This window comes from Terrapene carolina, unplaced genomic scaffold (assembly GCF_002925995.2).
Source record: "Terrapene carolina triunguis isolate 2854851 unplaced genomic scaffold, T_m_triunguis-2.0 Scaffold131, whole genome shotgun sequence".
Classification (NCBI taxonomy): domain Eukaryota; kingdom Metazoa; phylum Chordata; order Testudines; family Emydidae; genus Terrapene; species Terrapene triunguis.
In genome coordinates, this window is record NW_020664482.1 from 20,840,850 (window position 1) to 20,865,234 (window position 24,385).

The following is a 24,385-nucleotide window of genomic DNA, read 5'->3' on the forward strand; positions in this document are numbered from 1 at the left end:
GCCGCTTAGACTTTCTGTGCCTCATATTCCTTTCTGTAAAATGGAGATATTAGTACTTCCCAACCTCACAGGGGTGTTGTGAGGCTAGATACATAAAAGGTTGTGAGGTGCTCAGATATTGGGCCATATAAGTACCTTAGATAGTAGAAAAGTAGAGAAAATGAAGGGAAGGTATATGTTAGGAAGAAATTCAAAAGCCATCATTGTCAAATTCTGCCCCCATACAACTTCAGTGGCAGCTACCAGGTTACATTGTATTGTACTGGGCACCAGCTCGTGTGTACACTGCTGGCCCCCTCTTGATTGGAAAGTTAGACATGCATATGTGTGCGGTAATAACACCCAGTAATGGAGACCCTCCCACAGGACATGAGCCCTAATAGCTGATGAAGATTCTCCTTTTTGCTTGAGGAGTAAGGGCCTATGTTTCTGAAGCAGAATATCCTTTGTTCTGTCCCTGCTGATGACCGTGAAGATGACATGGCTGCAGAATTGCTATTGCAACCGACTGCAATTACTGAGCATGGATTTGCTGAATGCTTTGTGGGAGGATGGTTTCTCACCTCCTGCTTTGGTGCAGGCTCCCAGCAGGTTGACCACGTTCAGATGGTGTCCTATGTGGATGAGGATCTTCAGCTCGGACATTAAAGCCTTGCACTCATTTGTAGTTGCACATTCTGCTTAAGATAAACAGGACAAAGCCATCTTTACACAACAGGATATTTGTAACAGGACCCAGAAAATCCTGTTTATACTTGAAAACAAAACCCACCCAGGTTACTTGTGCTATCTGTGCCTCTCAGACTCCTAAATAGATAAGAACTCATCCGCTTGCTGTGACCCTTCTGCAATGGATTAACACTTTTCCCTTTCGGTGCCTCTTGCCTTCTCTGCAGTGGGTCACAGTGGGTTATTATCCTGCAGTAGAACCTCTCTAATGCCAGCTAGATACTGGGAGAACCTTTGCAAAGAACTAAATATTGCAAATTTAGCAAGTGAACAAACACATCCAAAAAGGCAAGGAGATAATGCAAGAAAAAATGTTTTTTTCCATGCTTGTTGGTGATTGTAGTTTAGTAGCAACTCTTTGCAATAATACTTCACAGGATCTACTTTTCAGAGGTGCTCAGCTCTCACCACTCCAAGTAATGGGAGCTCTAGTTGCTCTCACATCTGAAAGTCAGGCCCCGTAGTGTGCTACTCAGTGTACTCCAGTACTTTTTATAAAATAACCAAGTCTCAGTTATATGAGACCTCACTACAGTGCTGTCACGGGTATTAAATCATCCCTAACAAATGAGAAGAGTGGCCATGTCTGTGTGTGAGTTGTAAAGTATACGGCTTTGTGAAACACAGACTAACAAGATTCTGCTGTACTTCACAAAGTCAGGGGAGGGACCATAGCTCCTGAGTACTAGGCCTTGGCTGAGTTACATGGACATTTTCTCAGTGTTGATCCCACTGCTGACACCATATATTTTCCATATGGTTGGGACTTTAACTAGTGATTTTCTACTATCATCTTTGTATCACTTTCATGATTAAAACAAACAAAACAAAATGGGGTGGATAATGCCGGGTTGTTGCATGTTTTCTGCCACTGTGCACAGTCTGTTTGTGTGACTGTTGGGGGTTAGCTTTAGAGCTGAGTAAATAACTTATAACAAATCATTTATTCTGACAAACTTTGCCTCTTTTTCTGGTTGCAGAATTGTCCATGAACAGATTTCCCAGCATCTTGGCATTCCTTATGCCTCATAAAGTGATAAGTACTCCAAGCCTGAGTCTCCTTCAGCAGGCACCAGTTTTAACTCCATTGACTTCAGTGGAGTTCAACCTGATTTACCCGGCTTTGAGATGGGAACCAGGCCCAGTAATATTTAAATTGAACATCATCTGAAATTCTTTATGACAATCTATTACATTTACATACTGCCTTCCATTTTAAAGAAGATACCAACAAGCTTCATGGAATTTATATATATGGTGGAATCATTGTAATGCTGCCACCTCTAGGGCGTTCTCTTTTCTGAATGAATAGATTCTCACCAGAGGTTCTAGTTTATTGCTGGCTGCATTCACGGTGGGGATGGCATTTTGGGTGGTGATGGGGGGGCCATGATTGAAGCAAGAAGGATGCAGCAGCAGCCAGGAGGAAGGTGTAAGGCACTGCCGGAAGACTTATTGGGCAGGGTTAGCTGGGAGGCAGCCTGGGGAAAATTGTGGGGGGTGGAGGAGCCAGGGGAGAGTTGGGTCAATCAAGGGCCTTTGGGAACTTCAGGTTAGGTCTTGGAGAGGGGTGTAGAGTGGGACAAACAACAGCAGAGAGAGAGGTGGGGGGATCTGAAGACCCCATTGGCCTAATGCAGGTCCAGAGAAGGTACAGAAAGGTGGTACTGGCAAGCAGAGGAGATCTGGCACTGGGGGAGGGGTGGGTAGTAGAGGAGCAGGAGAGGCAGCTGGCAACAAAAGCCACATTGCTGTGATCTAAGCGAAGATCCTGCATTGTGGAGCTGAAGAGGTTAACACTATCACACAGCAACGCTATCCAGCAGTTTGGGCCAGCGAGTGTAGCCCCACCCAAAGAAAATCACTTGTGTATTTGAAAAGAACCCAAGTGACCAGTTAAAACCCACAAACCCATGCACCCAACATGCCAGATGATGTATTTATTCACAAACTGTCTGCAGAGGCTTTGTATGTAAATGTCATTTGGAAACAACATATGCTCCAAGTTCACCAGCCCCCTTCCCTCCTCCTCCCTGCTGGATGGTAAAAGCATTCCTTCATTTTAATAACTGCAAGAAAGTTGTCCCTAATTCACTCCCTTGGCAGCGCTCCTTTTCACCCCCTTGAACTGTTCCACATCTGGAAGGGCTGGGATCGATGGTTTCGATACAATTTCAGACTAATGCAATTACATTCTGTAATCTGTTTCCCTCCTAACCCCACAGACATGGAGGCTGCCGTTTCCCTCCTCTAGGAATACAAGGCTACATCAGCAGCATAGCGTGGAGCCCACTTGTCATTTCCCACACGTTGACATCCCCTGTATGGTAACTAATTGTTCCCATGTGGCAAACCCACTCCCTTCCAAACACAATGCCCTCGGGACTGGTTTAGAGCTGAGCACTGCAAACCTTGTTACCCATGTACGTCCAGAGGAACTGTCTGAGAAGCTCTCAGAGAAATGTACCTTTAAGCATTTTAACGGCGACTGTTTTGCAGGTTGAAGATTTATCGATACCGAAAGCAGATGCCTCCACGACCTTCCCAAAAGCACCATGACCCAGTGTTTTACCTAGAGAAGCAAGAGTCAAGAATGAGCCATAGGGGACTGAGGACAGTCTGCATCAGCTAAGAGAGAAACATGCATGAATCTTAGCTGTGCACAAAATATAGGACACCAGAGTCCAGACACAGCACAGATGAATAGTCAATAATAGATGTATATACATATGATCTGCATGTGATACAGTATGTAATATACTTCCCAGCTAAAAATGGCTTTAAACTGGAGTTGAGGCTGACATAACCGAAAGGTAAAAACATTACGTGCAATTATCCCCAGATCAACCCTTCCCAACCCAGAGTTCAGGTTGAAGGAGAAATCCAAAGATGTTAAGAACGGAAATGCACAGTGAAGGCACCTAAAGAACTTCCACTCTTCCACCCTGCAGTTATTGACATGTACTCAACTTTAACTTCGCTGCCATGTAGCTTTTATCTGGAAGTGTCCTTGCTGCTTGTTTTGAATTATTGAAAATGTCAGACATGAACACTAGACAAGAAACATAAAGAAAATGTTCCCATTTGGGTTTTCCCCCTAGTGACTAGAATAGGGGTTCTCAAACTCGGGGTCAGGACCCCTCAGGGGGTCACAAGGTTATTACATGGGGGGGTCGCAAGCTGTCAGGCTTCACCCTAAACCCCGCTTTGCCTCCAGCATTTATAATGGTGTTAAATATATTTAAAAAGTGTTTTTCATTTAGAAGCGGGGGTCGCACTCAGAGGCTTGCTATGTGAAAGGGGTCACCGGTACAAAAGTTTGAGACCCACTGGACTAGAAGATATATAGTGTGCACCTTTCAATCTTTATTTGATTTGAACGGTTAGGGCCATTTTCACCAGGACACTCTGGCTGCTTCCCCCACTCTGGAGCTGCACTAAGCAGGCAGAGCAAACTGGCCAGTTTCCCCCAGCTCCTGCCGCTCACATTCCTCTGCACCCCCTCGCCTACCCCTACACTTCCCTGAACACACACCATTTCCCCCTCCCTCTGCCGCCACATGCCCCCCCCCGCCCAGTTTTCCCATCCCTCCTAGTCTCTAAATTCCCCTGCTGGCCCCCAGGATTCTCGCCCCCTCTCCTGTTGAGTAGATTTTGTTCAAATGGTAGGTTCTGAAAATAATTTTAAACATTAATCGTCATTTTTTTGTCATCGTTTCTCTTAATGGAAAGTTGTTTTCCGTCAACAAGGTGAATAACGTTCTTCTACAGAAGAACTTCATGAAGACCTGCCTTCTTTCAAAATGTTTGCCATCTTTCCCTGGAGGAAGAGGGTGGCTTCCAATACTGCCAAGGGACACTGACTTCCCTGGGGACACCTTGGTTTCACTTCCACTGAGAACAACGGCAGGTGATAGCCATTTCGCAAGATGGCGTCTGTATTTTCTAAGGGCACCTTTAGCATCACTCCCATGGAGAACAATCCTTGACTGTGGAACCACTGTCAATTCTTCTCCAAGGATGGAAGAGCCCTGGCCAGGGAGGACATGGGTAGCCTCTGTCATCTGCTGTGGTCCAACATTCAGGGCCATAGGATATCACCATCCTTGACATTAATAATGCCTCTGTATTGCTTACCAAGCCGCAGCCTGTCTCTTGGGAACTCCCATTTACTACTGTCGTATGGCAGACGGTCACACTGCTCATCAAGGGGCATTTCCTCTGGATCCATTATGATTGACAGGTATCCCGTTTTAATATCTGTGGCATCAGGCTAAAAACAGGAAAATAACCAATTCACAGGCTGTAACTTGAGAGAAAGGTGTGATCTAGTGGAATTTGCACAGGCTTGGGCGCCTGGCATCTCTGAGTTCTCGTCCTAGTTCTGACACTCACTCCCATCTGTGGCTTTTGACCATGTCTCGTCAACACCATGCCTCAATTTATTCATCCGTAAAATGGGGAAAATAATACTTATCTATGCTGGCCTTACGTGGGTGTTGAGTGGATTAACTAATTAATCCCTTGTAAAATCCCTTGAAGATGTAAAGTCCCTTAATATTATTAGTCTCTACATACATTAGAGAAACCCAACACTGCTACTACTTGTGGGAAATCCTTGAGATTAAAGCTACATTTCTGAGTGCCTTGTTGGACAGCTCTCCAATTCCTGAACAGCTCAAGGCATTGCGCTTTAGAAACAGGCTTACATGTCAATATGGGGCTTGATTCTCTGTGATGCTGCCCCTTGTATTCCCATTTACTCTGATTAAAATGGGTGCTGAGCTGATGAAAAATGGTTCCACTGAGGGGAAAAGTCTGATTTGAGCTCCCCTTATGCCCACTTTATGCAGGTGTAAATGATGACACAAGATCTATTGGGTCTAGCACCTCTGCTGTCCTGGAGAGAGACAGAGTAAACTTGAACTTGAATGATTCTTCCCAGTTCTATTGTAAATGTGGTGAACATTCATACAAATTACAGATGATCAACATTAAGACTGTGGTTTGGGCTGCATCCAGACAAGAGATCTAATATCTTGTACCATATTTTTTGTTTGTATAAGCAAGAAAGAACAAACCTAAATATGATTTACTTTATCAAATACTCCTTGGACCTAACTTAGGGCCCACTTCTTTGGAGTCTCAGGAGAGAGGCCAAGGAGTAAATGAGCCATGGAAACATAATGAACTTTTGTGGTTTGGGCCCAGCTCTAGAGCAAACAACAGATTTTAACATCCTACGACAATATTTAAACCAGCGCTCCCTTCACCAACTACATTTTAGGGAAAACCTTATTTGAGATGGGCTGTAACTAGAACATCACTGTAGGGTGGTTAGGATTTGAATGCCTGTCTCCAAACATTCTTGGATGCTTCTGAATTCATGTCAGATCCACAAGAGAAAGGGGCCTGTTTTCCTGATCTGATTGGATGCTGACCAAGATGGCAGAAATCTCATATGTACAGCTGATCTCATAAGATGTCAAGTAATTAATCAAGAGGAACGTTGGCCTGAAATTTCACGAGAACAGCTCATACCGTTTTGTCACCATCTGTCCCAGGTCGACCTCAATCCTGAACTCTGATGCTTAGTCTTAACTGGATCCAAGCCCAGAGCTCAGCTCTAGCCCATTTCAATTCCATGTACAATATGGAAGCTCTCTTACTTTTCTCAGTTTCCGAATGAAAAGGGTCAGAAGAAGCCAAAAAAGGGTAGCTGCTAGACCAGTGCAGACCAAAATGATAACTTCAATATTGGATTTTTCTTCAGAGCCTGTAAATCAAACGCATCAGATTTTACATTCAGTGCAAAAATAAAATTATAAATAAATAAATAAATAAATAAAACTTGTAATTCCATCAACCATGCTTCATTTCAGAAAAATGGTAGCCATGAAATGCCATGACATGTGGTGGGAAACTTTTCATTCACTTGCTCTAGGCAGTAATATAGCACACCATCTCTAACCAAGAGACACAGAGACAATGGTTTGGCAGAGGTGTGCAGGATATCCACTAAGTACCATTACTTTATCTTATCAATGCCAAGTGATCAAAGTACTGCACTATGGTTCTCAACCTAGGGATCATGAACAGGTGTCAGGGGTTGCAATCACTCTATTCTTTTCCTATGGCTAATTGGAAGATGGTCCCAGCTAACTCTTGGCTAAATAGGAGGGGAACTTAAGGAGATTCCAGTGTGAAAAGGCTGAGAACCTCTGTATTATATGATTCCCCATGAAACATTCAAGTTATATTGACCATATCTCACTTTGTGTAGCATATGTTGTGTCTGTGATAGAGTTGTTATCAAGGTGTTCCAGACATGAAGATATATTGACCTGCTTCAGATCCTACGTCTTTATGTGACCATGTAAACTTCCTGGAACCTCAAAGGGGATTCAGTTTGAGTTTTGAGCAAGGGATTAAGTCAGTTCCCACTTTATCCAAGCCTGCCCGGTGTTTGTGTGTGTGTGGGGAGGTGGGTTAGGAGTGTGTGTGTGGGACTGTATAATGTCTTCCCCCAAAACTAAGCCCGTTTCACTAAGCTTGTGCATGAGCTTGTGAACTCACCTTGTATTTTAATAAATGCTGATGTGCTGTCATTGCCCATTTCATTGGAAGCCCTACATTCATAGAGTCCTTCATCGTCTTTTTTCACTCGTTCGATGACCAGGGTGTTATTTTCCATGGAAATTCCTGTGTTGGGGGATATAGTTTCATTTCATTGCAGAATATATTTGCCAAGAAAGAATGTCCAAAAGGAGCTGTGTTGAAAATGGGCTCACTGGCCACCGCAGCCCTGCTCTGGTACCTCCAGTAGCAGCCACAAGAGACCTTCTAGTGCTGCATGTTGTATTCACCTTTGTTTGCGGCGGCGTGCTGCAAACCCCTCCCTGGCCACCTGCTCTCAATGCACTTGTCATGTTAACTCCACAGTCACAACTTTGCAGCCTGTGCAGAACAGGTGTAATTTATTCATGCAGCCTGATAGTGCTCCCATGGAAGGCAATGGGGGCATGACTGGGCCCAGAATGAGCTCACTGGGACAAATGCTGTTCTCCGTTACACCTGCAAAACTCCCAGCAGGATTTGCCTCTCCCCTTCCTAGCCCAAGAGTTGCACTGGATTTGGGGAGATGTCATTAGAACATATTAAATATGACTCTCTTACTAACCCAAAATGCTTTTTAGACCAGGTCAGAGGGGCACAGAGGGGCTGCGCCTCACTGGGCAAGGAATTCAAGCTGAGTCTCCCCCACACATCTGGAGCTTGGGAGGGACCATTTTGCCCGCTAAGGCACAATGCCTCTCCAAGCAGTGACCCCTCTCCTCCTCTGTGCAGGGCTGTGCCTACCTGGCACAATGTAGCGCTCAGTAGGGAAAGGAATTATGTAGATTGATTCAAGGTGGCATGGCCAGGGCATAACGGGATACAATGAAGGAAAGGAAAATGGGGTCAAATGTCAGTGAGACAGTAATGTCTAAGACTGCAGCACTGCCTCCCAAGGGAAATGATGAGCACCCCATCTCTTGGGACATTTAAAATGGGGACAAAGCCCTGAAGAACCCACTATTTGGCTCAATCTTGCATTCATGGGGGAGGAGATGACCTACATGTGGCCTAACTGAGCCTTTGCTAGCTTCACTTTCTCTGATTTGGTGACACACGATTCCAAGCTCATTTGTTTTACTAAGAAGATGCCATTAACAGAGCAGGGGAAATACACTGGGCCTTGAGTCCAAAGGTTTTATGTTTGCAGTGTGTTCTGCCCATGAATTCTGTTGTTGTTAACAAGAACTGTGCACATAACTCACCATGCACAGCTCTGAAATATTTACCCTGAGGTGTTTTTTTCAGATATATTATGTATGTGTCCATCGGTTGGATGAGTTACATGCTTGTCCCTCTAGAATTATTTATAAAACTTCACTAGCTGTTAAGAGCTTCTGCTCAGAACGGTCTGATCTGAGTTATGGAGGATTCTAGATTTCCTAACCCAAGAAGCAAAATTAAAGTGAGAGGACCAGTTACTAACACTGGTTTCTCCATGACATAAAGGGTATCTCAGGATAGAGGGGCCTGGAAAGAGTTCCAAGCTCAGGCAAACATTCCAAGCCTGTGGCAGCACTGCACGTGTGTGTGTTGGCTGAGCTGACAGCTGTTTCTCATCACTGTTTTATGCCGAGGGAAATAAAGACACAGTGTATTATGCCCCGCAGCCAGCTAAGTGATCCTTAGTGGAGACACTACCATTGACTTCAACTGGCTCCGGATCAGGCCTTAAGAACATCTAGCAGTTCAGGCTCATATTTTTAGATACTGCTTAGCAAGTGGCAAAACGCTCTGCTTTTTGTACACATAAAGAACCATCTTGGACATGCCTAGTGGGCAGCTAGGTGCTCAGCACCTTGGTTTCCCTTGCCAGTGTCAGTTCTGCACATGTGTGGCCAATTCCGCAGGCACAAGCAGTGGCATGTGCAAAACTGGGCATGTACAATCAAGCACTGGTTTGAAGCTAGTTGGCTGTTTTGGCCTCTGTAATCCCATTTGCAAACCACATCAGCAGTCAGGTATAGATAATGCAGTCTGAGTCATTTACAGCAGCCTGGGTTGGTAGCATTTGGCACTCATCACGCACTGCTGTTAACAACTCCACCAAATGCCAGGCAGTGGAGAATCCGGGACCGACACGGCTTGCAAACCTGTAAACACGTAACGATTCAGCACCTGTTGTGCAGCATTTCTCCACACTCACCTGAAGCAGGTGAAATGGGATAGCCATTTTTCCGCCACGCAATCTGAGGTGTTGGGGTTCCATTTACTTTGCACTCCAGAATGATCTTGCCACTGATGTTAACCTCTCGGTCCGTGAGGTTCTGCATAATATATGGCACTGCCTTTGCTGCATTCACAAAGGAAAACAACACACAACCAGTCTGAGGGCAGGTCTATACTTAAAATGCGACAGCGGCACAACTGCACCGGTGGCGCTTCAGCGAAGATGCTACGGGAGAACTTCTGCCATGACCGTAGTTAATTGGAGGTGCTAGCTATGTTGACGGGAGAGGCCTTTCTGTCAACATAGCACTGTCTACACTGGGGGTTTGGTCGGTATAACTGCATTGCTCAGGGGTATAACTGCATTGCTCACACCCCTGAGCGATGTAGTTATACCAGTGTAAAACTATAGTGTAGACTGGGCCTTAAGGAGGCATCTTCTAGAGACTTACATTTTCATCGGCATATAAAGGCCTTGTCCTAATGTGTTGGCTGCAGCAAAGGTTTATTAATGGAAAAGGTGTGTGGTGAGCAAAAACTCAGAGTTGAATGTTACTTAGTCCCTGTGAACAAACAAAGGATCAGGTTGGGGGCAGAGCAAAAGCACACAAAGGGAGCATAAAGAAAGGAGCAAAGAAAAGAGAGGAAAATGCTAGGCTTCTCTGTTGCCTAGTACCTTGTGTGCGGTCATTTACACCACTGCAAAGTTCAGAACGGAGGCGTTTTACCCACACTTTGTATTCATTTTACACTGGTGTCAATGACTACAAAAGGTGCAAGGCCCCAGAGAACAAAGCCCAGAGCACACTGTAAAAAACAGCCTGAAACATGGAGAATAGCCAGTGCGCATAGGATAAAGAGGAAGATCCAATACATGCAGAATCGGAAAGAGATATTGAAAGGCTTCATGGCTGGTTTTATATGGTGGAAGGAGAAATGTTTTGGGAGAAAGTGTGTTCATGTAGCATGCTCTCAGGATGAATTGCCTCCCAGCCACTACAGACAAAGAAGAAGAAACTGGTAACTCACAGAAGGACATGTTCAAAATCCCAGCTCTTCTGTATGTGTACTAATAGCCAAGCTGTTGTTCCCCCTGCCCCCTCTGCCACTGTGTGTAGGTGTCTGTGTAGGTGGAAATCTGACTAAGTGAACAAAAATATCTGCAAGGGTAAAAGAAAGTGAATTGCTTGAATGCAATGTGCAGAAAAGGACTCGGTGCCTCCATGTCTGGTTGTTCTGAAAGGTGGTAGGGACACTAGTTATGGGTGCAAGGCCAGTACAGAGAATGACAGAAGGAGTCAGAGTCCCTTTCCTCCCTTGGGCCATTGGAAAGAGAAGAGCGATGCATTGATTTATTGTTTTAATAAGTCACCAAGGCACTGCCCACGCAGGCATCAGAACAGTGCTAGCTACAGCTACAGTGTGGGTGAGGATTTTCTGTGTGTGTGTGTGTGTGTGTGTGTGTGTGTGAATCTCATGATAATGTCTCTGTCTGCACTCATGAAGGACATTGCATTGAAACTGCTAGTAACAGCTGTACTTAAATATGACTATAGCTAGCACAGTATGGGCTGGTCCTAATCTGAGAGGCAGGGGCTTACTGCAGCATGTCTGTCCAGGGCCGCCTGGGGGGGGGGCAAGTGGGGCAATTTGCCCCAGGCCCCACAGGGGCCCCCACGAGAATATACTATTCTATAGTATTGCAACTTTTTTTTATGGAAGAGGCCCCCGAAATTGCTTTGCCCCAGGCCCCCTGAATCCTCTGGGCGGCCCCGTGTCTGTCCCTGTCTGTCTGTCTAGTGCCTACTCACCCAGTAATCTAAGTGCAGAACCCAACTTAGGAATCACAGTCAAACTTCCTATAAGGGACTTTGCTCCCTGCTACATGGGTAGCTACTGTTTATTTAGGGTCTCCCCCATCCTCCACTTCTGTGCGGTGCTTTTTGTTCTCCAGTAGAAGACAGCTGAGAATACCTGGGGCCTCACAGCCCTTCTACTGGCATCTCCTACTTCTTAGAAGTCTTAGGCCTGATTGCCCATACTCACACCAGTATAAATCAGGAGATACTCCACTGAAATTAGTGGGCTTACACTGGTGTAAAACTGGGACAAGATTCCAGCCTGTTGTCTTTAGATATCCACAGATAGCAAGGACACTGAGCTCTGTAATATTTATTGTTGACACTAAATTTAAAGAGATGGGTTCTTGGAGTCTAGATACAGAAAAGAAAAACCTGCTATTGCTTTAAATGTAAAGAGTGAATATGCTTCAGTTCCATGCTCCTGCCAATGTCCTTTGCAATTATATTTGACGGGTCTAAATCTTGTTAACGTTACATGTAACCATGGTAATCATCATGGTATGTGATCTCATTGGATGTTTTACCAAAGCATGACAGACATTGGATGGGCCACTCAAGGGACATGCTGGTGGGTTGGCAATATAGTAGGTGGTGCTCGTTCCTCTGAGTCCGCACTAAACTAATGCCCCAGCGTGGTGTTAGGGGGACATGCTGCTACTGGAGTTGCTGCATGTGGTGACTGAAGATTCCACAGCACTTTTCATAGGAATGGGGCTGGTGCTCTGGTCAAACGCCACTTTCAGTACTACAAACGCCAGCCTTAACCAATTCTCCCTTGTTGTCTCAAGTGGCCAACCTATCCTAAGCTATGGTGCTTAGGCACTGCTGTGCACTGACAAATAGCTGCAGCATGTCAGGAAGGTGGAGCAGATGGCCTAAGTGATTCCTGTATGTACAGGGCCATGTCGCAATTGATGGAAATCAGTGTCGCTCGATCGAATGCAATGGAGCTATGATGATCTACACCAGCTCAGGATTTGGCCCACAGTTTGTAAATCAGGTCTTAGAGATTTGTAAAGCCATTTGGGATCCTTTCTGATAAAAGGTGCTACATGTATAGAGGTCATTGTAGTCAACTGTTAACACAACAGAAAAATCCATACAGGCAATACCTACGTATAGAGACTGATCCTGAGCACCTGCCACTCCCAAGGACATCAGCAGGCATGGCAGATGCTCAACACCCTGCTCATAGTACCTTGAGTTGTTGTTTTCAGACAACCAGGCCTACCTTTAACGTCGAGCTGGGTGTCCTCTTCTCGCACTTCCGTGCTGTTGTGCCGATTCTGAGCGATGCACTTGTACTGCCCGGCGTGTTCCTCTGTGACATTACTAACGGCCAGTGTCAAGGAAATGGAGTATCTGTCAATTTGCTCCTGCATGAAGCTGGCGGGCACCACCTGTGAGGAAGGGTAGTACCATGCCAGGTGATCGTAAATGTATCTGGAGGCTCTGCAGGTCAGCTGAACATCACTCCCCATGATGGTGGTGATCTGTGGCTCCGTGTGCAGACCCGATGGCACATCTAGGGGAAAGCGAAAACACATTTGGAATGAAAGCACAACTGAGAGGATTTTTGGCTGCTTGTTTTCACCTCGAGGGCCAAATTTCAAAGACCAACGCAATGGGATGAGCCAGAAAAATGCATCCCCAGAAGCCTGAAATTGCTTGCAAATTGGGTAACTGTGTGTCCAGTGCCTGCCACTATATAGCCTTTCGCAGTTTGGCCCTGAGTGTACTGAGAACTACACAATCAGTAATTAACTAAAATGATGTGTAGAATTAGTTAATGCGTTCAGGCTAATGAAGCTAACTTGTAATCAAGTGAGACCGCTCTCCATGCAGACTGATATGCACGCATGGGATGCTTTCCCTCTGTCTGCAATCAAAGCCACAAGATATTGTTTTATCAGAGTAAAGAAACCCACTCATATTATTATTCACAGGTAACATTGGCTTTCTCTACAATTCCACAATCTCCCCAACCCTAGAAGCCTCCTTTATTTCTACTATACCAATATTTGTCTTCATCACATCTGCCTCAATGGGTATTTATTTGGTCACTGAACAGATGATTTAAAAATCCTTGCAGCCATAACTTTTAATAGACTCAAATAAAGAAATATCAGGTGGTATGAAGCCAGTTCATCTGTGACAGAATCCTTGGGTCCTTACTTTTTTTGTTTTTTTACTCCAGACAAAACTTCCACTGGCTGTGTGCCAATGTGAATCCCACTGAAGACAAAAAGAAGTTGTTTCTGAGTAAGGACCCAAGACATTATCCTTGCCCTCTGTGTGAGCCACCAGAGAACTGGAGTGTGAGAAACATGGTCTCCTCGCCTTCTTTTTCTTCTATTTCCAATGACCCGTCCTCCCATGGACCTGACTTTCACAATTGGGGCCCATTAATAATAAACTCAGTGTGCTCTGGAATTATCTCCTTCTATCTGGCAGATCAGGATTTTGGAGCAGTTGAAGTGGAGATCTCTAAAGACTTTAAGTCTTAAGACCCAGCATATACTGGGACAGGACAATTAGGGAGTGTCCATTCTATATAGTCCTCCAGGAAGGATGAATGTTTGCAATAAAGCTGCTTGTTCTTTGCTTTAATGCTGCTCTTTAACTATTCATTAAAGGCCTCCTAATAATTAGGATGTAACAGACACCACTTTGGGAATGACAGAACTCTGGCTACGTCTTCACTACCCGCCTGAATCGGCGGGTAGAAATCGATCTCTCGGGGATTGAATTATCACGTCTCGTCGGGACGCGACAATCGATCCCCGAATCGACGCTCGTACTCCACCAGCGCAGGTAGGAGTAAGCGCCGTCGATGGGGGAGCCGCGGAGGTCGATTTGCCGCCGTTCTCACAGCGGGGTAAGTCAGCTCGGATACGTCGAATTTACGTATCTTAAATTGACCCCTCCCCGCCCGCCGTAGTGAAGACGTAGCCTTAGTGTAGGAGGAGCGGCTACTACACTTAACAGTATGACAAGCTCCATAGTTGAGAAATACCTAATCTGCCACATATATATGTATTTCCAATTTTTTAATTAACATGGCCCACATTAAATGGATTAAAAACTGGCTGATTAGTCTCAAAATGTAATTGTCAAGGGGGAATCATTGTCACAAGTGGTCAGGATGCCAGCTTTACATCTCAGCACTTAGGTCTTTTGCACTTGTGAAATGAAGCAAATGGCCATTGACTGGGGAGAGACTTTACAGTATTAGTACCTTAAAGTTCTACTTTTTCCACAGGGTGAATTCCACTGAGTGACTGTGGGGAAAAATCTCTTTCTTTCCTGAATGGTGGATGAAATTAGAAGGTTTTGGGTATGTGCTGTCTAGGGCTGGGAGTGCTAGCTGGAAACCCACACAGAGGTTTGAGGCATTTCCTGGGTGAGCCTTGAGTTCTTCTTAAGCTGTGCCTTTTTCCAAGCTAAAATCATTTTCAGTTTTCTAGCCTCCCAAAAGAACTTTTCACATGCATGTTTTTTCTACTAACTTAACATTCTGGGAGCACAGCGTTGGGTTGTTTTACTTTCCGTTTCTTCTGCTGACATTTTTTTATTTAGCATTTTGAATATATTTAGCTGGGACTTCTGTTATTTTCTTACATCTCATTAGCCTTTCAAGAAGCTCTATCTGCTCTGATAGAATATTCATTGATTTTTAGGTACAGTGGAACGAAAAAAAAGTCTCTCTCTTTCTCTCTCTCTCCTCCTTCTCCTCCCTTGTCTAGGGAGGAATTTAGGCTTTGAAAGAATGTTACAGTTTAGTCCATCTCTAGACTACTATGCTTTCACAGTCCTGAACCTAAGATGTGATTAATGTCCTCTCTCTGAACAGACACGCTATTTTATAAGACACCTAATACGTCTCCTGTAAGAACCAACCATGTGGCCTTTTCTCTTTTATCAGCAGTCTCTGCACATTTGTCTTCTGTATTGTATTACCGGCTAGTAGTAGCGATACTCACTCTAGTTGTGCGGGATTCCCTAACACAATAGGGAATGCACCATTGGGGGATGGTAAAACGTCAGCATAAATCAAAAGGGAAGTCTGGTTCCATTTGTATTTACAAGGAATTAATTGGTTTTAATTTCCTGTACTTTGCACAATAATGTATATAATTTAAAACTTCTGCTGTTTCCCAAATTCCATGTCTGAGCCTGTCAGGATAGCGGAGACGCCTCCTGTCAGCCATAGAGAGTGTAGAAAGAGCAAGAGAGGGGGTGAGCCTGACAATCTGAAGCAACACAGACCTTTTCATGTGGCCTGTAAACATGTCAGGAATGAGCAAATTGATAGTGGCAAACATTTGTAGAATTGTCCAATTCCTAAAGCATTACAGTGTTTGACAGCAGATTCTTATCTGATGTCTGAAATAGACTATTTTCTTTCTAGTAGAGATCGTTCACTCCATGTTTCTGCATTCTTGTTACAGCCAGATAAGGGTGGAGGACGAGCTGTTGTTATTGTTTATTTATTATTATTATTATTTATTATTAAATACAGTAGCACCCAGAGATGTCAGCCAGGTTGAAGTCCCATTTTGCTGGGTGCTATACAAACACATAGGGCTAGATTGTAAGTTCTCAGTACTTATGGGGTGGTGTATGGCTGACCTGCCCAAGTTGCAGACCAGAGACCAAAGGCAGGAGACTCCTCAGAACAGGAATTTCTGATATTTGCTCCTGTCTTGTTACAACAGATTCCAAAGTAGTTACTTCCGATGGGTGTCCTGACCAGTGGTGAGAGAAGACATGAGTCCTAAAGGTTTGATGTATTGACCATATAGCCTCTTCCCATTGCAAAATATTACTATGGGGTAACTAGATGTCAAAACTGGGGTAGACAGTATAAACTGAAGACAAATCTGATATCTTATTGAAACTGTACGGGGGATTTAACTAAGCAGAATGTAAAAACTGGAGTAAGAGTTAGGACAGGACATTCCTAATTATCACAAAGTACTGTGAATGCTTTACTTGGGCAAAGCTGTCAGGACACCTGCAGGAAGAGCCTAAAGAGGGTATAGTTCTGCCATCTAATTAAATCATTTTCCATTTAGATGGCCCCTTTATATGGTTTGGTTTTAGAGTAATGCCCAACCCCCCTGCAATGAAATGTGTTCTGCTGGCAATGAAACGTATTAAAAGTAGTTTTCAGTGCTATTTCCAGTGTCTCTGTGAGTTCTGTAGGCGCCTGCCCCGTAGAAGGACAAATGGATTATGCCGATATTCCTGTAGGTCAAAGGGATTGTTTTCTTTCCTTTCTGAAATTAGTTTAGTGTTGGTGAAAGTGCCAGGTTGGCAGCCCTGGAGTCTGAAGCGTTGTATTTTTGCCCAGAATGACCATGCAGGTTTCCCCATTATTCCCCATTACACTGCATGGCCAAAACACTTCAACCCTGACCTGAAAGGACTATCTCTAGAGCAAGAGCGGAGTTTGGTCTCCATGACCCACTCTGTACTTAGTTCCTTGGCAAGGATTCCCCACAAGGAAACCAATTGGCTCCAGCTTGGAGAAGATTTCGGTGATTTGGTTACTTGTCCATTTGAAAGTGGCTTGAGACCCATCAAGTCATTTCACATAGGACAATAGGAGATAATGAGAGTTCAAGATTTTTGTGCTCACTAGCGGTTGGATTAACCACCAAGCCCTACACGTGGAAGCTGAGCAGGCTCTGGACTTTGGGTGGCTGGGATCAATTCTGCTAAATCTTCTGCTCTCCTCACAAAGGCCCTTCCATCATCCCTGTGTACTTTCAAACCCTGATTCCAGCCAGTGTCCTCAAGTCTCAGATTTAGGCTGCATCACACTCAGCAGCCTCACTGCTAAAAAATGGATATTGTCTTTTGCCCTACGTCTCGTTGTGCAGGCCCCAAACTGGCAGCGTTATAGCAGGTGCTGTAACATGTCGGAAAGCTAAAACCTTGGAGTATGAGGCAGGTCATGACTTGTTTTCATAGGATGTTATATTGCTCTAGCATTTAGACATAGCTCTGCATGATGCACAAGATACTCTCTCCGTCTCCACTTGCAATCAAGTTTCCATAACCAGGACCAGCCTTATATGCAAACAACTTCTGTGGGCCCCGTGATTATGGACGCCTCATGCACACCTCGCAAATCATCTCAGTCTCTCCCTCCAGCAGTGGGACTAGATGGCGAGGCAACTCTCCATGTGATTTCTCCAGTGTCTTAGGGCCCTGCGGGTCAAAAACCCAGACATGTCTATTCCACAAAAGATGGGAAAAATCGTGTGTTTCCTTCCTTGTCAGCCTTACACAGTGTGGAAGGTGGGCAGAGTTTTTCTATATGTGAATCAGCCCCAGAGTTGTTGCTCTTCTGACATCTGCAAGGGGACTGGCTTCTTTGATGGAGTCACATGCACCTCTCAGCAAAGGATCATCCCACCAAGAGACAAAGCAGCAGGTCAGACTTGGTAATATTTTACCAATGGAATCTAAACAATTCCACTTTAGGGACTGTGCTGTCTGCATTTAGCAAGATCCAGTTTACTTGCGATCCATAAATGTCATCATTCTTCCTTAAACGTCTGATTTATGTGAGTCGGTCGCTATCTTTTAATGTCTCTTGTTCTCCCAGGATGGCATGGAACTCACACGCTTCCCTTTAGGGGTGAGAATGTCTCCCCTAGCCCTGTTCATGATCTGGTATATTTCAGATGGAAAGAAGACAATTTTCTGATGGGAATAACCCTAAATGGTTTGATGTAAGCAGCACATGGATAATGAGGGCTCATGTCACATTGTCTCTGGAATGTTAATATAAAATGCCTTCTGGGCTGTTCTCCCTCTCTTTCCATTTTTCTTTAGAGAAACTTGTTACCAAGTAAAAACTCCTTTCAGTGTAGAAGTCAAAGTTCAGCTTTCTTAGGTTTTAAGGCTAGACAGGACCATTGTGATCATATAGTCTCACCTCCTGCATAACACAAGCCATCGGACTTCCTTGAATTAATTCCCGCTTCACATCCCATAGCAGTGGTTGAACTAGCGCATATCTTTTAGGAAAAAAACCCCCATGCACTCTTCATTCAATTTCCAGTGATGGAGAATCCACCGCAACCCTTGGTAAGTTGTTCCAATGGTTAATTACCCTCACTGTTAAAAATGGGTGCCTTAAACGTTTGCTCCCTGTCTGGAAAAATATTGGCCTTAAAGAAAATTAAAAGAAGGTTTGAAATATAAAACTTCCAACTGCTCCAGAGAAAAACAGCCTTTCTGCCAAGTTGTCTAACAAACGTCTCTGTGGACAAAACAGCTTCATTAGTGGGGTGAAAGGTTTTTACCACTAACAGGCCCATGGGTGGCTGCCACCCTTTGAACCTCATCTTGTTCCACTTGTATTTCCCACATTGAGCAGCCACAAAATTGGTTTTAGTAGAGGATGGAGAGTATTAAAAAGCATTGTGGGTGGAATAGCAATGGGAACAGACTGATTTGATCACTGAGAAACCCATCCAAACATAATATCTGGCACTGCTCAGAGCAGAATGAAGCCTACATGAAGGTTCACATATGGCAGCGGTAAAGTGTATAATTAATAACTGATCTCCAGCCTGTCAGGGTTGTTTCAGGGACTTCTGCTGTCTCTCTCAGAAGAGCATCCTAGGAGGAGGGAGAGTCTTTTCCCAAGACCAGAAATTATTGGATCACAGAGCACTCTCCAGTGTTCCCTCTAATTTTTCCCATCCATGTGCAGAATGGATTTTGTTATGTGCACCAATATGAAGGTGATATATGGAGGTGATGTGTGACACATCACCTCCATATTGGTGTACATAAGTAAATTCATGTGGCAGGGTGGGGCCGATGGGTTCCGAGTGTGGGAGGGGGCTCAGGGCTGGGGCAGACGGTTGGGGTGCGAAAGGCTGAGGGCTCCAGCTGGGGCTGCGGGCTTTGGGGTAGGGCCGGGGATGAGGGGCTCAGGGCTGGGGCAGAGGGTTGGAGTGAGGGGGGCTGAGGGCTCTGGCTGGGGGTGCAAGCTCTGGGGTGGGGCTGAGGATGAGGGGTTCAGGGTGCAGTGGGGCTATGGTAGGGAGAGAGGACTCCTCCCAGCTCTCTCTCATCGCAGCAGCATGTGGGCTGGGGGAGAGGTGCCTCTCCCCCAGCTGCGACAGGTTCAAGCCGGGCTGGGTCGGGCCTGGGAGGGACGCCTGTCCCCCAGCTGCGGCAGGTTCCGGGCTGGGCTGGGTCAGGGCATCTCTCCCCGCCGCAGCCCTGAGCGCCTGCGTGGTGCTTAACAGGCAGCTGCGCAGCCACGCAGCTTAGAGGGAACTTAGACTCTGACCACCTCTCGCCTATTCCCACCTCTGACAACCCCCAGTGCTGGGGCCTGTGCAGGAGAGTGTTATAGGCAGGGCCGTCCCTAGCTATTCTGGGGCCCTACGCAGCCCCAGGTCTCCGGGGGGGGGGGGCGAGGCTGGCCCCAGGCCTCCGCGGGGGGGAGAAGGGGCTGGCTTGGGAGACAGGGGTGAACCACTCCCCAGCCCTCACTGGTAGCACGGCTGGGGCTGGGCCGCTGCACTTCCCGCTGCTGGTGAGTGCAGGCCCAGCCCTGCTTCAATCCTCAGGGGAGTGGGGGTGGGGCTGGTGCGGAGCAGGGGCAGGGCCATGGGGAAGAGGTGGGGCAGGGGCTGGAGCAGCACGTAGCTGCGATTTCCTTGTGCCCTGCGCAGCTGCATACTTTGCGTATAGGTAAGGACGGCCCTGGTTGTAGGGCTGCATATATTGGCCTTATGTTGCTCCTGCACTGGAGAAATACCCCGGGGGGACATAGCCATCCTATTATGGCCCCTGCATGCCACCAGGCCAGCATCAATGAGCTGTAACAGAGGGAGGTATGTGACCCCAAACCTGCACCAACTTCATCATTGTTTGGTGACATTTTTCATCTCAGCACTTTTAGGTAACAGGAATGGCAGTAAGGTTTGATGCACACATCCCTTCTTACCCTTAATTCAAAATTTACTGACCTACTTTACAGGCATGGTCCTAAACGACACAGCGTACAAGAGTCCCTGCAGTGGGTAGGGCTATTACTACAGTGTAGCTGGAGCTGGGTGAAGGATTCATGCTGGATCGTTTATTCAGTTAATTTTGCCTTTTCTTGTGTTCCTGGGCAGACTGTGATGCTTTCAGCCAGGGGGATCTGTTATTTGGAATTATTCCTGGATGATTTCCATGAATGACTACTGTGCCTGTAGCTTTCCCCCAAGCAATGTGCTGCATGTATTCAACACTCAGCAATTGAGTTGTATTGAATGAACAAGTCACACTGTGGGTCTGCGTTCCCTGACTGGAGAGCTTCACTCTTAGAATCCATTTCCCCGTGCAAATACTAATGGTTGAGAATTTGACATTTGCTTTATATGAAGCGTCTGGAATATTTGTTTAAAATTTGCCATTTCAGTGTAAATTCCTGCCGGTAGAGTGTGCCCAGAAAGAGAACTCAGAAGGGAGAGTGCACAATTAAAATTAATTTGTTTAAATATTTGGACAAATATGCCAGGCTGTGTAACCTTCTGATTTCACAGATATGGGTTTGGAATTGTGTTATTTGGAGAAATAATATAGAATCATAGAAATCTAGCACTGGAAGAGCCCCCAAGAAGTCATCCAGTTCAGCCCCCTTAATTAGACATTAGGAAAAACTTTCTAACTACAACTGTGGGATTGGGTCAGGTCCAGATATTGCCCTTGCTTATCTTTGCAAACCTCCTTGACTCCAGTGGGATTGCACCATGGTAGGAAAGGGCTAATTTGACACCTAGTCTGAGAGAGGTGCCGGAGACCCCATGAAGTCCACTAGGGACTTTGCTATTGCCATTGATACTACATGGAAATTGCTTGGATTCTGTGGTGATGGGCAATGGTATGAAACTCTGGGATAGATAAGAGTGCAACCAAGCTTTTATAAAGCAAGCACCCATCATCTGTGCAGCCTGTTATTTACCTGAGACATAGAACTTGATGCTTCTCTCCTCTTTGCCAATCTTGTTCGAAGCCACGCAGTAATAGATCCCTGATGCAGTGCTATATTCTGTAGTCAGCTTGCTTATGATCTGCCAAGCAAAGGGAGAAAAAGAAAGGGGGTTGTTTTTAGTGGATCCGTAGTGGGGCAGTGGAAAAGGGCCATAAATGCTGTAGATGAAAGTCTTATATTTTATGGTAGAAAAAGCACAATTAACAAAGGAATTCCTATTAATGAATGAAGCCTAACACCGGTCAAATGTTTCTCTCTCATCTCCCTTTATCTCAGCCCATCAATTCACTTCCCTTTCTCACCCCCAGCAACTCCTCCCCTTTCCTTCTTCCCCCTACAAACAGGGTTTCGCTTTGCAACACACCTGTGGAACAGAGTGTGGGACATAGACCCAAAAGGAGGGACACACTAGAAAAATTCATGCAAGAACCTGAAAATACAGGGCTCCTCACTTATTCAGTGCCAATAACTTTCCCCACAACCTCACATTCATGATTCTTTATTTCTGCTGTAAATAATTTTCAACAAGGAGAGGACGCCAAATTTTGTGTGGACACTAGGTAACTCTGAACCTAAAAATGAGTGATGTCCCTTGAAATGAGGGACAGTTGAGAGGTATGTTCCACTGGAGCAGGAAACTACTTGGCCCTGTCTCTGATGAGGTTTAGTTTGTTCTTGTGGGGATTCCTTGGGTCAGAGGCTACCTCAACACAACAGGTCTCTCCAAGGAAAATATCAGAACTTGTGAAATGTAGAAGACAATAGCAGAAAACCCAGAACACATTGCTAAGACAGTAAGCTGGATTTCAAATGGAGGAGACTCTTTCAGCATCGGTGGGGAAGAACTTCTTTCAGTGGTTCAGTCGGAGATGTGGGCCAAGTTCAAGTCCATTCTTATTATCTTGTGTTTCTGGAGATCTCTCTATACCACCCTGCTTTGATACATGCCCTTCTGAACAAACTGATTGTCTCGTGGCTCTGGGTCATCATGATGCAACATCACACTATCGTTAGGAAAAGTCAGCTGGTCTCATCTTATTTCTGGATATTTCATTGGTACCGCTAGCAAGGTGCTGAACCCCTCATAACTGAGACGCTCCTGCAAGATTACTTTGCATTTCCCTGGAGTTTTTCACCTGAGGATCTCAAAACACACATTTGGAACAAATATCACTTTCCTTGAAGTCCCTTTTAACGAGTTTGAGAGCCAGAACTTATAGCACTCCCCCTGGCCTTTTGTCCTTATCTCAGAGTGCTTTGATGTGTAGAAAAGCATCTCAGGATTTTCTTTTTAATATCCTAAACTAAATGCACACAAGACATTCCTTTTCTCCTCATAAAGTTTCACCTTGCCTGTGGTTGGAGCAGGGTGGGATGTATTTTCAGTGAGTTGCTTAAGATTTTCTGAGCTTTGGTGCTTTAAATCCTGTAGGGAAATGAGATTCAAAGGTTTGATCCCATGTGAATTTTACATTTCACCTCTGCAGAAGAACAAGTAAATGAAAAAGTGTCTTTGTTTCTCATGGGGACATACTGTGCTGTAGTTAAGCAAAACCAGGGGGAAAATCCAGTTCCTCTGACCTCCAACACAGGAAGGGTAGTGAGCCCCTAAATGCTGCCACTGCACTTCATTTCTGATGTGTCAAAAACAAAATCACACTGAAGAGGGAACATTTTTTGTACATTTTTTCCACGAGTCCTCCACTTCCCTCCACTATAACACTTAATAATGGCCCTGATTCTGCAAAGTACTTGAACACTTTGATTTAACATTAAACACTTGCTGAACTGGGACCAATATTATCTGCATTATTATCAGAGCTTATATTTGTATAAAGCGACAAAGAGTCCTGTGGCACCTTATAGACTAACAGACGTATTGGAGCATAAGCTTTCGTGGGTGAATACCCACTTCGTCAGGCGCATGTAGTGGAAATTTCCACCACATGCGTCTGACGAAGTGGGTATTCACCCACAAAAGCTTATGCTCCAATACGTCTGTTAGTCTGTAAGGTGCCACAGGACGCTTTGTCGCTTTTTACAGATCCAGACTAACATGGCTACCCCTCTGATATATTTATATAGGTTTTTTAAATCTCCCAAACGATATGTGCAGGAATTGCTGCAGTCAGGACTGCAAGTCAGCAGTCTCTGGGATGAAATTGGACAGCTGTTTGACAGCTCACAGCCTCACTGCATATCAGTTCTGCACTGGAAGTCAAGGAGAATACTAGGTAGCCAGTTAAAATGGCAAGGGGGAGATTGCCGGTAGGCAGAACGTAATTACCCATAGTGGAATTTAGCAAGAGAAACAACCCTATGCTTCTGAAAACTGCTATGAGATCTTACTGTCCTCTTGCTGGTCAAGAATACAGGATTTAAAAAATGGGGTCTATATCCCGAGGAAAAGCCCTATAGCAGGGAAAGGAGAAGAAAAGATGATTAGAAGGCTTGCTATGCAGATGTCATTTATCAAGGAAGTGCTTAGATGTGAAGATGATTGGACAGGTGGGGAAACATTCCCCATTCTTCCAATTTGGGGGAATTTCTTGGGGAAATCTTACTGAAGAAAGGAGAGAAAGAGTAACAGATTTCCTTCTTTGCATATAATGCACTCAGGTACCATGGTGGTAAGTTCAGTATACTCTCTAGATATGGCAGATAAGCCCTCAGTTTAGTGTCTTGTCTTAGAAAGAGCACCTCAAGAAGCCCTCCAAAAAGTGGCTTTTACAACAGCAGCATTCAGCAGAGAAATGCATAGGATTTCAGTGGGGAAATGAAGGATTCAAAGTGATTTTATTTAATAAGATGAATCCCTTGAAACCATTATGCACCAGCTTTTCACTCTGGCTTTATGCTTCTGGGTAAATCCCTGAGATCAGGAGTCCAATTATCTTTGCAGCATCTTAAATAAAGTTCTCAGTTGCCAGACTGCCCTAATCTTGTTTCAGTTTCCAATAAAATGATGCTCTGGAACACACAAATATTCCAC

The 24,385-nt window shown here is 45.0% G+C and overlaps 1 protein-coding gene across 1 annotated transcript in view; it reads right to left on the reverse strand.

Moving 5' to 3' along the window:
• Positions 1–24,385, reverse strand: part of LOC112119274 (vascular endothelial growth factor receptor kdr-like) — a 179,295-nt gene that overhangs the window by 39,725 nt on the left and 115,185 nt on the right. Inside the window, exons 12-19 of the mRNA XM_026652934.1 lie at positions 21,364–21,472; positions 12,607–12,900; positions 9,491–9,637; positions 7,306–7,431; positions 6,399–6,505; positions 4,867–5,002; positions 3,197–3,301; positions 564–677 (exon numbers count right to left, since the gene is read on the reverse strand). Coding sequence (XP_026508719.1) covers positions 564–677; positions 3,197–3,301; positions 4,867–5,002; positions 6,399–6,505; positions 7,306–7,431; positions 9,491–9,637; positions 12,607–12,900; positions 21,364–21,472 — 1,138 coding nt within the window. The remainder of the gene's footprint in view (positions 1–563; positions 678–3,196; positions 3,302–4,866; positions 5,003–6,398; positions 6,506–7,305; positions 7,432–9,490; positions 9,638–12,606; positions 12,901–21,363; positions 21,473–24,385) is intronic.